We start from the raw sequence: 17,405 nt of genomic DNA, 5'->3' as shown, positions 1-17,405 counted from the left end.
GGATTACAGACATGAGCCACTGCACCCAGCCAATTCTTCTTATATTTTACTAATTATTATTTTATATATATATATATATTTTAGTAGAGACGGAGTTTCACCATGTTGGCCAGGCTCGTCTCAAACTCCTGACCTCAAGTGAGCCTCTCCCCTTGGCCTCCGAAAGTGCTGGGATTACAGGCTTGAGCCACTGCACCTGGCCTCATTTTATTTTTATAGAGACAGGGTCTCTCACTATTTTGCCCAGGCTGGTCTTGAATTCCTGGACTCAAATGCTCCTCCTGCCTTGGCCTCTCAAAGTGCTGGGATTACAGGCCTGAGTCACCGTGGCCAGCCTCTTCCATTTCAAAATTGAAGAAAGTGAAGATACAAGCTACATAAAATGATGGTATGCATGCACATGTATCTTCTAGGAAGAACATTATTCAGTCAAATAATCGAGGTTTTCTCAGGCAACCTCTCTGGAAGGTTTGCTTGTATATCTAGTGGTAGATACCCCAAATCCCCAAAGAAGAAAGCAGGAAGTGGTGTGGAAGGGGTTGCCATATGGAGATGAACTGGATTCAGTTTTCTAGCTTTTAAGTTTTATTTTTACTTACATGGCTGGGCACAGTGGCTCATGCCTGTAATCCTAGCACTTGGGGGGCCAAGGCGGGAAGATCGCTTGAGCCAAGGAGTTTGAGAGCAGCCTGGGCAATACAGTGAGACCCCGTCTCTTAAAAAAATTATTTTTTAAATAAGTAAATTTTATTTTTTTACTTAGATGGAGACAGAGTCTCCCTATATTGCCCAGGCTGGTCTTGAATTCCTGGTCTCATGTGATCTTCCTACCTGGGCTTCCCAAAGTGTTGAGTAAATTACAGGCGTGAGCCACTGAGCCCAGCCAGTTTCCTTTCAAAGGAAAAAGAACTGGTTGTCGAGTTCCTTCCGTGGAGGCAAAAGACAGAGCTGAGCAGGGCAAGAAAGCCGTGCCCTTGGGAGGAGCAGAGTTCAGGGTCTAATTCCTGTTGCTTTAGCCTCCGGTTGTTACTTGCGGGGAGAGCCGATAGCATCGGATGGCTGCGGAACTGGAGCGCCTTGGCTATTTACACTGACCTGGAAAATGTCAGGATAAATGACAGAAGGTGGGGGTTGGTGACTGCACTCCTTCTAGAAGTCTCAACGCTTTGTGGGTATTGAGTTGTGTTTTTCCCCCCTCACCGTTGACTTGTCATTAAGTCACTAAGGATGGTCTGTAAATGGGGTGAGGGCTGGCGGAAGGGACGACCTTAAAGTGAGACAGGCACCCCCAGACAGGTCACAGTTTAGAAGACGATGGTTCAGACCGTTATGCGAAATGATCTCAGAGCGGCTGTGCACCTTCCCCAAAGCTGCATTAAAAGAAATCCGGATGGGTGACAACCCCTTTAGAAGACAGACCCCCACACTGAGGCTAGCCGTCTTATCGGCTGGCCAGGGCGAGGAGGGGTGTGTGCGGGGTCGCCCTCGATGCCGCGGTCGGGGCCGGCGGGCGCGAACGCGGCCCCGCACCACGCTTGGCCTCCGAGCTCGCTGGGCGCGCGCACACGGCAGAAGCGCGCCCCCGTCCCTCGCGAGCGCGCCCCCCACCCCTCAGCGTCGCACGCGCCGAGCCCCGGCGCCCCCGCCCGCCCCGCGCTCCCACAGCCCGAGCGCCGCTCAGCTGACCCGCGGGCGCCAGACGCGGCGGCCCTCAGCTCGCGAGCGCAGCTGCGGCGGCAAAGGGCCCCTCAGGCCGACACTCCCCCTCGCCCCTCCCCCACCCGGCCGGGCTCTGGACCCGCCGCGCGCGAGCCCGCGGCCGCTTCCCCCGCGCCGAGCGAGGAGGCTGCTGCAGCGGCGGCGAGAGGCGGCTGCGCGGCCATGGGCGCGCCAGGGTCGCCCTAGGGCGGGCGCACAGACCACAGCCGGAGCGGTGGCGGCGGCCTCCACAGAAAGCCTTCCCAGGCGGCAGCGGCGGCCCCTGGAGCAGCGCGGCCGGGATGAGCGGGAGCGGCGCGGCGCCCGGCCCGGGCTCGGGCTCCTCCCCGGCCGCCTGCCGCTTCGCGCACTACTTCGTGCTGTGCGGGATCGACGCGGACAGCGGGCTGGAGCCTGACGAGCTGGCGGGTAAGGCCAGGGCTGTGGCGGCGCTGGGTCCCCTCAGGGGCGCGGGGGACGCGCGGGAGGCGGGGTGCGGGCTCCAGACAAAGTCAGCTCCCTGTGGCGCCCTCCCGCCGCTCTCTGGCCGAACGGGCTCTCGGGCGCGATTTAACGACATTGTTATTTATTCTGCGTGCGGGCTGTGCGGCTGCGCCCACCGGGGCTCTCGCCTCCGGGCGCTGGGTTATTAATAACAGGCGCGGGGGTGGCCCCAAGGGCACGGTCCCCGCCTGGCGCGCCGGCCCCTTCGCCCGCAGCCGCACGCGGAGGCGGCCAGTGACTCACCGGGCGCGCGGGCTGCCCCCCGGCCGCCGAGCCTGCCTCCTACCCGCCAGCCACCCGGCCCCGGCCGCGAAGTTTCGGCCCCGCAGTTTCGGCCCCGCACGTGACGCGGCTCTCGGGCCTCTTCGGGGGAGGGGGAGTCGGACTCAGCTCGGCTCCCGCCGGGGTGGCGTCCGCGGAGGAGCCGGTGGCCGTGCGGGGCTGGCGCGGGGCGGGGGCCGGTCGGACTTCATCCTGGACTCTGCCCTCTGCGCCGCCTGCGCTCTGCGGCGCCGGCCAAGTCACCTTTTGGAATCCTGTGGATTTGGCCGCGTCTGGGAGCTGGCAGGGACCTTTGGACGCTCGGGACACAGCACCGCGCTTTGTTGACACTGCCTCCGCTGTTCCCGAGTTTAAACTCAGTTGGGTGCACCGTGTGTTAGGGCCTGGTTTTCCCGGAGGGGTACCGGTCCCTCCACTTGACTCATTTGATGGCGCAGTGCGGGGCTGCGCTGGGGAAACGACGCCGGGAAAAGGGGCCGTTAAAGGGCGATGGGGGCGCAGCGGAGTGCGCAGTGTCGAGAGGAGGCCGGGGAGAAACAACTGATTTCATTTTTCACGCCTGTTCCTTTCTGCTTGCCTCCGCGGGATCTGAATCTTGATTTGTTGTTGTTGTTAAATGGGTGAGAGAAGTGACATCTACCGCCTGAACTTTGTGTCAGTGTTAAAGACAGCTCATAGCCTTTCAGAACAACTTCCCTTGGACAAATAATTCCTTATTGATTGCACTAACGTAAATTTTTCGCTTTTCCTTTGGTGGGGGTGGGGAAACTGGGAAGAATATATTAAATAATAAACAATAGTAAACAAAACTGTTCAGCCTTAAAATACAGTCCCCATCAACCCACGTCTTGGCTATCTTTTTCTTAACTCAGCTTCAGAGCAAAACATTTTTTCATATCTTTGGAGGTAGAAACACAAAACATTTTCAACAAAAACTGTAAGTCTAGTTTTAGTTAAAAAAAATTTGGAGAGATAATAGAATACCAGGTTTTTCTGTATGTGTAATTATGTAATCACATTGTTTCTTCAACTAAGATTTCATGTACATGTTAAGAATGGCTTTGTTAAAGGATATGAAGAAAAAATGTCTGCAGAGAGATTTGGAGAGATTCTTCTCGAGATTGGTGAAGGAATATTCTTATTCTTCTAGACTCCTTTCTTCCCTAAAGATCCCAAACATTGTGCACCAGGGTCACTTGGAGGCCTTCTGTCAGTGATGACTGATGAAGGGAAAAAAGCCTGTATTTTTCTTCTCCATTTGCCTACTGAAGCTAAAACTGTACCTTTTAGGTGTGACCTAGTACTCTTTAGGCACAGTGAGAATGATGTTAACAAAACCATCAATTAGACTTTAATGCATTTTTAAGAAACAAACTATGATGTCTCTTTTTGCAAAACTGTGAGTGTGGGTGATTGGGATTTCTGCTTCTCATAATACTTAATGTATTCAGGTAATAATGTATTTTGCCCTGTAATATTTCAGTATCATTCATCCAACAAACAGTTTTGAAAGCTATCTGTAGTCGGTTTTGTAGGCACTGGGGACAGCTGTGAAGAAAGCAGTCAGAAATCCCTGCCATCATGGAGCATACGTTCTAGTGTAACGAGATAATGAAAATACAATCATCTCTCCATAACCATGGGGGATGGATTCTAGAGTGTCCCCCACACCAAAATCCTCGGATGCTCAAGTCTCTTATAATAAAATGTTGTAGCATTTGTATATAACCTATGAACATTTTCCCGTACACTTTGTCGTCTCTAGATTACTTATAATACTTATTACATTGTAATGTTATGTAAATAGTTGTTATACTGTATTGTTTAGGGAATAATGACAAGAAAAAAAGTCTGTACATGTTCAGTACAGATGCAACCATTGTAGGCCTGACTACATTTTCAATCTGTGCTTGGTTGAATCTGTGGATGCGGAGTCCATGAGAAGTGCCGACTGTATATAGTTCTTCAGATGTTAATAAGTGCTATGAGGAAAAATAAAGCAGGGGAGTGGATTTAGGGACATGCCAGCAGAGTGGTGGGATGGTGGGGTTGTGATTTTAAATAAGATGGTTAGGGAAGGCCTCACAGGGAGGATGACATTTGAACAGAGCCTTGAAGGACGTGAGGAAGCAGGCCAGATGGATCACCTGGGGGCACAGCATTACACGCAGAAGGAACAGCAAGTGCAAAGACCCTGAGTGGGACAGTCCCTAGTTTGTGCTGGTAACAGCAAGGAGTCCAGTATGGCTGGAGCTGAGGGAGAGGGAGAGTAGTAGGTAAGATCAAAGAGAAAGGGCAGGTGAGATTGTATAGGGCCTCATGCAGTTGTTAGGCTTTTAACTGAGATGGGAAAGTATTGGAAGGTTTTGAGCAGAGTAATGACAAGATCTGATGTGCCTTCTGACATGACTGTTGTGGCTGCCATGTTGGGTAGACTATATCAGGGCAGGGGTAGAGGCAAGAGACCAGTTAGGGAGCTCTTTCAGTATTCGAGGTGAGAGGCTGGATGCCGTGGCTCACGCCTGTAATCCTAACACTTTGGAAGGCGGAGGCAGGTGGATCACTTGAGGTCAGGAGTTCAAGACCAGCCTGGCCAATATGGTGAAACCCCATCTCACCTGAAAATACAAAAAGCTGGGTGTGGTGACCTATGCCTGTAATATCCCAGTTACTCCGGAGGCTGAGGCAGGAGAATCGCTTGAACCCAGGAGGTGGAGGTTGCAGTGAGCTGAGATCGTGCCACTGCACTCTAGCCTGGGCAACAGAGGGAGACTCTGTCTCAAAAAAAAAAAAAAAGGTATTTGTGGTGAGAGAAGTTGTTGGCTTGGTGAAGTAGCAGGAAGGACTCAGATTCTAGATAGATGTTGAAGGTAGACCTAACGAGATTTGCTGATGATTCGTATGAATATATATGAATTCTATGAATATGGTAGTCATATTCAAAGAAAGTGATCAAAGATGACTCCAAGATTTTTGGACTGAACAATTATAAACTTCTCTCCTGAAATAGGAAGACTGATGGAGAATCAGACTGGAAATCAGTTCAGTTTTGGATGTATTAAGTTTGATGTGTCCATTATGTGTCTGTCTGTCAGGGAAGGCAGACATCATTTTGAAATCTTATTTTATAGCTTTTATTTCTTTTAAGCTTTAAGTCACATAGACAAGACATCTCTTGGGGGAAGATCTGGACTGTAGGTATAAATTTAAAGCCATGAAATTACTTAAGGGTTAATTATAGATAGAAAAGAGAGGAGGACACTCAAATGATTGAGCCCTGGGCCATTCTAGCATGCACAGGTGGGGAGGATGAGGAGGAGACAACCCAGGAGATTGAGGAGTGTAGATAGTGACATGGCAGGAAAACAGGAGAATGTCATATCATGTTCTCAACTAAGAATTTTCTTGACTATTTCCGTAGAGCAACATTTGGGGATCATGAAACTGTGTTAGGCAAATTAGCCAGAAGGTAGTTTCTGTTTTGCTGCATTAATTTCAAAGTTAATGATAGTTAAGTTTCTATTTTGCCTTGCTGGAGCTGATCTGTCTTTATCACACTTTCTTAGCAAGTTGTCACCGTGCCTCTAGAAGGTCTTAATTGACTTCTATTAAACATAAATTCTACCAATTGCTTCATAGACTTTCTTAACATATGCGTATTCCTAGAATTCACACTCTGCAGGTGGTGGGACATTGAAATCAAAGACAGTAACAGACTAAGACCTTATAATAAAACTTATCAAGGCTTCAGATGGTTTTTAGACACTCCTAGTAAAACCAAGCTTAAACAGCAATGGAAGAGACTTCTTTCTTCTCAAATACGTAGATCTCTTAATAGCTGAAAATAATTTCACTATATACATAATAATATATTTTAAAATGGAGGACTTAGAAACTTTATGGTGATGTCCACGTGTATATACTGATATATTACCTGTTGTCCTTTCTGTGCCACATCTTAGTTGCTGTGCGTCTCCTACTCACTGTATATTTTCAAGAGGCACTTTGTCCATAAACAAAACATCCTTTGGGAGAAATGTTTAAGTTTCCTTTAAATATTAAAGATAAGGAAAAGGTTTCAAAGCGGGATTCTTTAATTGCATTTAGAAGAAAGGAGGTATAAATGGAGGTAAATCATGCAATTAGTTGATGTCAGGGAAGGCAGACATCATTTTGAAATCTTATTTTATAGCTCTTATTTCCTTTAAGACCTGGCTCTAGGAATACACATGGCTTAATTTACAGCAGTCAATCTTTTGAGCAATGGGAAAATGAAGGACATGATAAGGCCTTTATTAAGTAACATAAATATACAAGCCCTCTAAGAGAGAAGGGACTGTGCCTTTTTCATAGTGTCTTATATACAGTACACAGTGTTTAATAAGGGAATGAATATAAGTTTACACATGAGTCTACAAATTATGTGATGACCAGAATATTCCTAAAGTGTTCCCTGGGTAGCCTGGATTCAGCCCTCCTAATAGTTGTCGAAGTCTGATGAATGAGATCTCTGCCATAGAACTTTGTTTAGATCTTTTCCTTAGTGTCTCTCTCCAGCTATTTTTAGCTTTGGTTGTGTCGGGTGTGGTTTTCAAAAGAGCGTAGAGACAGTGGAGACCGTGATCTGAATTCAAATAAGCATAAAATTTAGTCAAGACTGACAGAATATCATGTCACATTAGTTCTTGAAGGGACCTTAGACATATTTATGGTAACGAAACTGAGGCTCAGAGATTAAGGGCACTCTCAGATTACATTTGATCAGCAGTAGACACCTGACTAGTGCCTGGTGGTTCCAGTCCACTATGCTCCATAGTTATTCTATTTAAACTCAGAAAAAAGATGAGCTTGACTCATTCAACAAGCATTTCAGGATTGCCCTTATTCCAGACTGAATGTCATAGTCAAGACTGTGCTGAAGTGTGTTTTTTAGAAACAGTGGCCGGGTGTATAGGCTTAATTGGGATAGAAGCTGCCCTGATCCAAGTACCACTGGTAGTGTCAGCTGTTAGCTTTGTTGACATCCTTGGCTCACAGTAGATTCTTGGGAGTTTGGAAGGTCTGCCCCGGGTAGCTCGGGGGCTGGGGAAGGAGTAGTACAGGGATCAGCCTTCATTTTAATGAGGCCAAAGAAGATTCAAGATCTGGTTGCTGTGTGCTAGTTTGGCTCTTTGTCCCCAGACCTCGTGTTGAAATTTGATTCCTAATGTTGGAGGTGGGGCTTATTGGGAGATATTTGGGTTATGGGGGCAGATCCCTCATTAATGGCTTGGTGCCCTCCTAGAGGTAATGAGTGAGTTCTCCCTCCATGAGTTCCCACAAGAGCTAGTTGTTACAAAGAGTCTGGCACCACTCCCCTCCCCTCTTCGTTCCTCTCTCTTGCTATGTGATCTCTAATTGGTTAGTCTTCTGCCATGAGAGGAAGCAGGCTGAAGCCCTCGCCAGAAGCAGATGCTGGCGCCATGCCTCTTGCGTAGTATAGCCGCAAACTATTTCTTTTCTTTTTCTTTTTTTGGGCGTGGGGGGCGGGGGGTGTGGGACAGAGTCTCTGTTACCCAGGCCGGAGTGCAGTGGTGCGATCTTGGCTCATTGCAGCCTCAGTCTCCTTGGGCTCAAGCAGTCCTTCACGTCAGTCTCCCTAGTAGCTGGGACCACAGGTGTGTGCCACCATGCCTGGCTAATTTTTGTATTTTTTGTAGAGATGGGGTTTTGCCATCTCTACAAAGATGTTGCCCAAGCTGATCTCAAACTCCTGAGCTCAAGCAGTCCACCCCTCCTTGGCCTCCCAAAGTGCTGGGATTACAGGCCGTGAGCCACCATGCCCGGCTGAGCCATTTCTTTTTTCTTTTCTTTTTTTTTTTGAGATGGAGTTCACTCTTGTTGCCCAGGCTGGAGTGCAATGGCACTATCTCGGCTCACCGCAACCTCCGCCTCCCGGGTTCAAGCGCTTCTCCTGCCTCAGCCTCCCAAGTAGCTGGGATTACAGGCATGCACCACCATGCCTGGCTAATTTTGTATTTTTAGTAGAGACGGGGTTTCTCCATATTGGTCAGGCTGGTCTCGAACTCCCGACCTCAGGTGATCCGCCCACCTCGGCCTCCCAAAGTGCTGGGATTACAGGCATGAGCCACCGCGCCCGGCCGCCATTTCTTTATAGACTACCCAGCCTCAGGTGTTTCTTTATAGCAACATGAAAACAGACTAAGACACTGTGGTATAATGATCATTTAATTTTGGAAATCTACTGGAAATAAAACTCTTTATAGTGAAATTGGCCCAAGAGTGAGTGAAGCTAAGTTCTCTGTGATAACCCCAAGGCTTAGGCTTATGGCCCATTTTGTTAATGCAGGACACACCAGCATAGACAACTGGGGAGACAAGGGAGGGAAAGAGGGTGAGACATAGTGTCTTTGAGGGAGGAGAGAAAGAGAAAAAAAGGGGACAGGGAGAGAGAAAGGAGGCTAGAGGAGTACAAGTTCTGTTTGCTGCTAAGGTGTTAAGACAGACTGTCCTAAAATTCCTGTGCACATCCTGTTGCTTGTATTTCCACTGTTGGTCACAGATACTCTCAGAGTAATAAAAGTAAATATCTAGAATACAATGCACTGTTAGTCATGATTTCCATAAAGCTTCATACGGAAGAAAACATTTTCCTCTTCTATAATTTACTGAATGGTAGAGATGGTTCTATACAGGATGCTTTAGGAAACGTGTCATATGCCTGATCCTTAGCATTTTTGTTTAATAATGACCTAAATTTTGTTTTTGGTAAAACCATAACTAGCTATTATATTTTGGATTATTTACTGTTAAATGCTTACAGTGTGTCAGATTCTGGAGTACATACATAAATGATGGCCGCTGTCCTAGAAGAATCTGTGATGAAATAGTAAAATAGCTATAACATTTATATAGTGCTTTCCACATGCCAGACACTGTGCTAAATTCTTGTTGTTGTTGTTGTTTGTTTGTTTGTTTGTTTTGAGACACAGTCTTGCTCTGTTGCCCGGGCTGGAGTGCAGTAGCATGATCTCGGCCCACTGCAACCTCTGCCTCCCAGGTTTAAGCAATTCTTGTGCCTCAGCCTCTCAAGTAGCTGGGACTGCAGGTGCATGCCACCATGCCTGGCTAATTTTTGTATTTTTTGGCCAGGCTGGTCTTGAACTCCTGACCTCAGGTGATCTACCTGCCTCGGCCTCCCAAAGTGCTGGGATTACAGGCGTGAGCCACCGCACCCAGCCACTGTGCTAAATTCTTTATAGTCAGTACCTCATTCAGTCCAGACAGCAACCTTAGGAAATAGGCATTGTTTTCTCTCTTTTTTTTTTTTTTTTTTTAAAGACTGAGTCTCACTCTGTCACCCAGGCTGGAGTGCAGTGGTGCCATCTCTCCTCACTGCAATCCCCGCCTCCCGGGTTCAAGCGATTCTCCTGCCTCAGCCTCCTGAGTAGCTGGGATTGCAGGCACACGCCACCACACCTGGCTACTTTTTGTATTTTTAGTAGAGCTGGGGTTTCACCATGTTGGTCAGGCTTGTCTAAAACTCCTGACCTTGTGATCCACCCACCTTGGCCTCCCAGAGTGCTGGGATTACAGGCGTGAGCCACCACGCCTGGCCTGTTTTCTCTTTTGTACACAGGAGGAAACTGAGTCTAGAGAATAAGTACTTTACTCCAGTTCCTATAATAAGTAAGAAGCCTAGATTGAAGGTCTGACATAATTCATCCATCCCCATAACATCCATCCCCATAACCACTATATTTGCTGTCTCCCTAGTAACATATGCTATATCATACAGATTGTAAAATCTACCAGTATATAGATCCCAAATGGGTAACCTTATCGTCAAATGAAATTATCTTTTTATTCCTCTATTTGGGAAAGATACTAAAGGCGACACTACCGGGCAGGCCTTTATGACCTGACCTAGCTTGTTTCTTCTTTGGTCAGCACTAGTAATTTCTCTTGCATGCATTTCCTCATTCATTCATCAGAGATTTAGAAGATTATATATTTAACAATATTTTTGCTTTTGTCAATGAATATTTTTAAAGATAAGGTGTTACTGTATAAAGGCTTTCACTATGAAATATACCACTTTTAACTTTTTAAAAAACCTCTTTGCTCTTCTTACTGGGTTTTATCATTTCTTGGCATAAATAATTTGTCATTAGGTGAGTTTATAGTTTTTTAAAGGAATGTATGAATGCTTGTGAAACTATAGCTGGCAGGGCAGTGAGTACAGCAGTTAGAGCTGGATGCACAACCAGAAGCTGAGATTCCAGTCCTGGCCCGTCACTTTTGACAGCTGCAGGCATCAGTGTTCTCATCTGTCTTGAAAAGGGTTAAATGAGATGAATGATTTCTAACCACCACCCTTGGTGCCTGAAATTGTTTTTGAGTAAAAAAACTAAGTTTATCTGTTAAAAAAAAATTAATCCTAAATGTCATAGAACAAGAGGACCAGTACATACCACGTGTATAGTCAGCCCTCCACGTGTGTGGGTTCCACATCTGTGGATTAAACATCATCAAATTGAAAATACAGTGTCCCAAAAAAATAAAAACCAAAAATGGTGGTTGCATTTGTACTGGACATGTACAAGTTTTTTGTTCTTGGTATTGTTCCCTGAACAATACAGCATAACAACCATTTACATGGAATTTGCATCGTACTGAGTATTATAACTAACCTGGAGGTGATTTAAAGTGTACGGGAGAACGTCCAAAATTGACACCCTAACATCACAATTAAAAGAACTAGAAAAGCCAGAGCAAACACATTCAAAAGCTAGCAGAAGGCTAGAAATAACTAAAATCAGAGCAGAACTGAAGGAAATAGAGACACAAAAAACCCTTCAAAAAATTAATGAATCCAGGAGCTGGTTTTTTGAAAAGATTAACAAAATTGATAGACCACTAGCAAGACTAATAAAGAAGAAAAGAGGGAAGAATCAAATAGATGCAATAAAAAATGAAAAAGGGGATATCACCACCGATCCCACAGAAATACAATCTACCATCAGAGAATACTACAAACACCTCTATGCAAATAAACTAGAAAATCTAGAAGAAATGGATAAATTCCTTGACAAATACACCCTCCCAAGACTAAACCAGGAAGAAGTTGAATCTCTGAATAGACCAATAACAGGCTCTGAAATTGTGGCAATAATCAATAGCTTACCAACCAAAAAGAGTCCAGGACCTGATGGATTCACAGCCGAATTCTACCAGAGGTACAAGGAGGAACTGGTACCATTCCTTCTGAAACTATTCCAATCGATAGAAAAAGAGGGAATCCTCCCTAACACATCTTATGAGGCCAGCATCATCCTGATACCAAAGCCTGGCAGAGACATAACCAAAAAAGAGAATTTCAGACCAATATCCTTGATGAACATTGATGCAAAAATCCTCAATAAAATACTGGCAAACCGAATCCAGCAGCACATCAAAAAGCTTATACACCATGATCAAGTGGGCTTCATCCCTGGGATGCAAGGCTGGTTCAACATACGCAAAGCAATAAATGTAATCCAGCATATAAACAGAACCAAAGACAAAAACCATATGATTATCTCAATAGATGCAGAAAAGGCCTTTGACAGAATTCAACAACCCTTCATGCTAAAAACTCTCAATAAATTAGGTATTGATGGGACGTATCTCAAAATAATAAGAGCTATCTATGACAAACCCACAGCCAATATACTGAATGGGCAAAAACTGGCAGCATTCCCTTTGAAAACTGGCACAAGACAGGGATGCCCTCTCTCACCACTCCTATTCAACACCGTGCTGGAAGTTCTGGCCAGGGCAATCAGGCAGGAGAAGGAAATAAAGGGCATTCAATTAGGAAAAGAGGAAGTCAAATTGTCCCTGTTTGCAGATGACATGATTGTATATCTAGAAAACCCCATCGTCTCAGCCCAAAATCTCCTTAAGCTGATTAGCAACTTCAGCAAAGTCTCAGGATACAAAATCAATGTGGAAGAATCACAAGCATTCTTGTACACCAATCACAGACAAACAGAGAGCCAAATCATGAGTGAACTTCCATTCACAATTGCTTCAAAGAGAATAAAATACCTAGGAATCCAACTTACAAGGGATGTGAAGGACCTCTTCAAGGAGAACTACAAACCATTGCTCAATGAAATAAAAGAGGATACAAACAAATGGAAGAACATTCCATGCTCATGGGTTGGAAGAATCGATATTGTGAAAATGGCCATACTGCCCAAGGTAATTTATAGATTCAATGCCATCCCCATCAAGCTACCAATGACTTTCTTCACAGAATTGGAAAAAACTACTTTAAAGTTCATATGGAACCAAAAAAGAGCCCGCATCGCCAAGTCAATCCTAAGCCAAAAGAACAAAGCTGGAGGCATCATGCTACCTGACTTCAAACTATACTTCAAGGCTACAGTAACCAAATCAGCATGGTACTGGTACCACAACAGAGACATAGATCAATGGAACAGAACAGAGCCCTCAGAAATGATGCCGCATATCTACAACTATTTGATCTTTGACAAACCTGACAAAAACAAGAAATGGGGAAAGGATTCCCTATTTAATAAATGGTGCTGGGAAGACTGGCTAGCCATATGTAGAAAGCTGAAACTGGATCCCTTCCTTACACCTTATACAAAAATTAATTCAAGATGGATTAAAGACTTAAATGTTAGACCTAAAACCATTAAAATCCTACAAGAAAACCTAGGCAATACCATTCAGGACATAGGCATGGGCAAGGACTTCATGTCTAAAACACCAAAAGCAATGGCAACAAAAGCCAAAATCGACAAATGGGATCTCATTAAACTAAAGAGCTTCTGCACAGCAAAAGAAACTACCATCAGAGTGAACAGGCAACCTACAGAATGGGAGAAAATTTTTGCAACCTACTCATCTGACAAAGGGCTAATATCCAGAATCTACAATGAACTCAAACAAATTTACAAGAAAAAAACAAACAACCCCATCAAAAAGTGGGCAAAGGACATGAACAGACACTTCTCAAAAGAAGACATTTATGCAGCCAAAAAACACATGAAGAAATGCTCATCATCACTGGCCGTCAGAGAAACGCAAATCAAAACCACAGTGAGATACCATCTCACACCAGTTAGAATGGCCATCATTAAAAAATCAGGAAACAACAGGTGCTGGAGAGGATGTGGAGAAATAGGAACACTTTTACACTGTTGGTGGGACTGTAAACTAGTTCAACCATTGTGGAAGTCAGCGTGGCGATTCCTCAGGGATCTCGAACTAGAAATACCATTTGACCCAGCCATCCCATTACTGGGTATATACCCAAAGGACTATAAATCATGCTGCTATAAAGACACATGCACACGTATGTTTATTGTGGCACTATTCACAATAGCAAAGAGTTGGAACCAACCCAAATGTCCAACAATGATAGACTGGATTAAGAAAATGTGGCACATATACACCATGGAATACTATGCAGCCATAAAAAATGATGAGTTCATGTCCTTTATAGGGACATGGATGAAATTAGAAAACATCATTCTCAGTAAACTATCGCAAGGACAAAAAACCAAACACTGCATGTTCTCACTCATAGGTGGGAATTGAACAATGAGAACTCATGGACACAGGAAGGGGAGCATCACACTCCAGGGACTGTCGTGGGGTTGGGGGAGGGGGGAGGGACAGCATTAGGAGATATACCTAATGCTAAATGACGAGTTAATGGGTGCAGGAAATCAACATGGCACATGGATACATATGTAACAAACCTGCACATTGTGCACGTGTACCCTAAAACTTAAAGTATAATAATAAAAAAAATAAAAAAAGAAAAATAAAGTGTACGGGAGAATGTGCGTATGTTATCTGTATATACTACACCATTTTATGTAAGGGGCTTGAGCATCCTGGGAGTCTTGGAACCAATCCCGCACAGATACTGAGGGATAACTGTACCACATGAGGAGCGATTAAGTAATTAGAAAATCAGCCACCAGGAAAGGGAGAAAATCAATTAGTTTATACAGTTCCCTTTCCAGGAAAGCTACTTTTTTTTTTTTTTTTTTTTTTTTGAGACAGAGTTTCCCTCTTGTTGCCCAGGCTGGAGGGCAATGGTGCGATCTCGGCTCACCGCAGCCGCCACCTCCCAGGTTCAAGCGATTCTCCTGCCTCAGCTTCCCGAATAGCTGGGATTACAGGCATATACCACCACGTCCCTCTAATATTTTTTTTGTATTTTTAGTAGAGACGGAGTTTCACCATGTTGGTCAGGCTGGTCTCGAGCTCCCGAACTCAGGTGATCCGCCCGCCTTGGCCTTCCAAAGTGCTGGGATTACAGGTGTGAGCCACTGTGCCCGGCCGAAAGCTGCAATTTTTAAGAAGCATTTTGAAATCTTAATGCAATTAATGGACTCCCAATTATTATCTACATGGACTTTTAAGGACCCAGGGATTCCTGTTTGAAATTACCATACTAATCTCTAGATTATTACTGTAGTATGGATGATACTGCCAGTTCCCAAATAATAGTCAGTGAGATCTTAGAATAATTTTTTTCTACTTAAAATTCTCTAATAACATCCTTTGTATTTAGAATAAGATTGAAACTTTTAGATATTTGTTTATAACAAATAAATATTACATTTATTTGTTTATAACAAGAGTGAGACAGGGTCTTGCTCTATTGTCCAGGCTGGAGTGCAGTACTGCGATCACAGCTCACTGCAGCCTCAACCTCCTAGGCTCAAGTGATCCGCCTACCTCAGCCTCCCAAGTAGCTGGGACTGTAGGTGTGCACCACTATGCCTGACTGATTTAAAAAAATTTTTTTTGTAAAGATGGGGTCTGTGTTGCCCAGGGTGGTCTTGAACTCCTGGGCTCAAGGGATCCACCCATCTTGGCCTCTCAAAGTACTGGGATTACAGGGGTGAGCCACTATGCCTGGCCTATGTGTAGATTTTAAAAACCCTAAAATGGACCGGGTGCAGTGGCTTACCCCTGTAATCCCAGCACTTTGGGTGGCCAAGACGGGTGGATCACTTGAGGTCAGGAGTTTGTGAGCATGCTCATCAACATGGCGGAACTCCGTCTCTACTAGAAATACAAAAATTAGCTGGGCGTGGTGGTGTTTGCCTGTAATCCCAGCTACTCGGGAGGCTGAGGCACAAGAATCGCTTGAAGCCAAGATGTCAAGGTTGCAGTGAGCTGAGAGTGCGCTACTGCACTCCAGCCTGGTTAACAGAGTGAGACCCTGTCTCAAAAATTAAAAATAAAATAAATAAAAACCCTAAAATGGAAGCTAGAGTTTCCTTAAAAATGAGAAGCTTGAGATTGATGAAAAAGCAAGATAATGGATAAATGATTTTTTTAAAAAGGTATCTAACAGCTTTGTGAAGAGCTAATAAAATTTCTTTCAACTATAAAATATATTAGCCTATTCCTTCCCTCTTCAAATAAGATACGGTAAATAAAATTAACCTTTTTTACCAGGTATATGCAAGCAAGCATGCAGGTACCAACAAGGCTTTGATTTTTTTTTTAAGCAAACACGTCTTATTTATTTATAAACTAGTGCCAAGTGATGAGCACGTAAATGATGGGTAGTGTTTATGAAATTTCAGAAAGTGGTTGTACTAAAGAGCACTTGTAGCTTCAGTTGTGGTTTTAAAGGAATATGTTAGGAAACTGCATTTACAGATTCATTCTTCATGGCACCTACATCAGCTTTGGGCACAGTCAGCCAGTACAGTTCTCTTTGTTTCGATAAAGTTTACTCCTATATATATATATATTTTATATATATATATATATTTTTTCTGTTTTTACTCTCCTATTGTGCTTTACAATGCACTGTTCTACCTAAGGCTTGACTTTTTAAGATGGCACCATGTAAGGTCCTCTTGGCCAGAGATTCCAAAAATTTTTGGTATGGAACTGTCTTTCCCCATTACTCTTCTCCTCTCTTCTCTCTTCTCTCCTCTCCTCCCTCCTCCCTCCCTCCTTCCTTCCTTCCTTCCTTCCTCCCTCCCTCCCTCCCTCCGTTTCTCCCTTCCCTCCCCCCCTCCGTTTCTCCCTTCCCTCCCCTCCTTCTCTCGCTCTTTCTCTCTTTCTCCTTTTCTTTCTCAGAATCTCGCTCTGTCTCAAAAAAACAAAACAAAACCCAGGCTAGAGTGCAGTGGCGCGATCTTGCTTCACTGCAGTATCTGCCTCCTGGGTTCAAGCGATTCTCCTGCCTCAACCTCCCAAGTAGCTGGGACTACAGGCGCTCACCACCACGCCTGGCTCATTTTTGTATTTTTAGTAGAGAAGGGGTTTCAGCTTGTTGGCCAGGCTGGCCTCAAACTCCTGACTTCAGGTGATCCACCCCCCATCGGCTACTCGAAGTGCTGGGATTACAGGCATGAGCCACTGCACCTGGCCTCCATTACTTTACAGACAAAATGCAGGGATGGCTAGTTGAGTGTGAGGAAGTAAGAACTGAGAATTCTAGGAATGAAAGTATTAGTATTTTATCTGCTGCTGAGATAGCACATCCTGAGGATAGAAGAGGCCGGAAGATTGGCTTTCTCAGATGTTCTGCACCTTTTCCAGGAATCTATGACTTTACTAACTGTATTCGAAATTAACTCTTGTAACTATTTTTACTAACATGGGTTTCTTGGGTTGCCTTTTATTTTTCTGTTAGAAACTTGTGTTTATCACTCATGCAGAAAGCTAATTTTGAAATAATGCTTTATTTAAATGACTTTCAAAGATATGTGCTAGCACATTATTAAGTCAGAAGTAATCCCAGGAAGTCACCGTTATTCTATGACACTGTGAAAATAGCTAACATTTATGAGGCATGAACTGTGATTGGTGATTTATAAATGCTAATTCTCACAATAACTTCAAAATATTACTTTTCTCAT

The 17,405-nt window shown here is 44.6% G+C and overlaps 1 protein-coding gene across 3 annotated transcripts in view; it reads left to right on the top strand.

Annotated features, from left to right (window-relative positions):
* Positions 1-1,686: 1,686 nt before the first annotated feature.
* The window catches only part of DENND5B (DENN domain containing 5B), a 208,391-nt gene continuing 192,672 nt past the window's right edge, over positions 1,687-17,405 (top strand). For 2 of the 3 annotated variants that reach the window (XM_030804466.1, XM_030804465.1), the window contains exon 1: positions 1,687-2,127. In XM_030804466.1, the coding sequence (XP_030660326.1) occupies positions 2,001-2,127 (127 nt within the window). In that variant the 5' untranslated portion in view covers positions 1,687-2,000. The remainder of the gene's footprint in view (positions 2,128-17,405) is intronic. The other variant, XM_030804469.1, reaches the window with a different exon arrangement.

Source organism: Nomascus leucogenys, chromosome 23 (genome assembly GCF_006542625.1).
Source record: "Nomascus leucogenys isolate Asia chromosome 23, Asia_NLE_v1, whole genome shotgun sequence".
NCBI classification, from domain to species: Eukaryota; Metazoa; Chordata; class Mammalia; order Primates; family Hylobatidae; genus Nomascus; species Nomascus leucogenys.
This window is presented reverse-complemented; position numbering and strand designations above follow the sequence as displayed.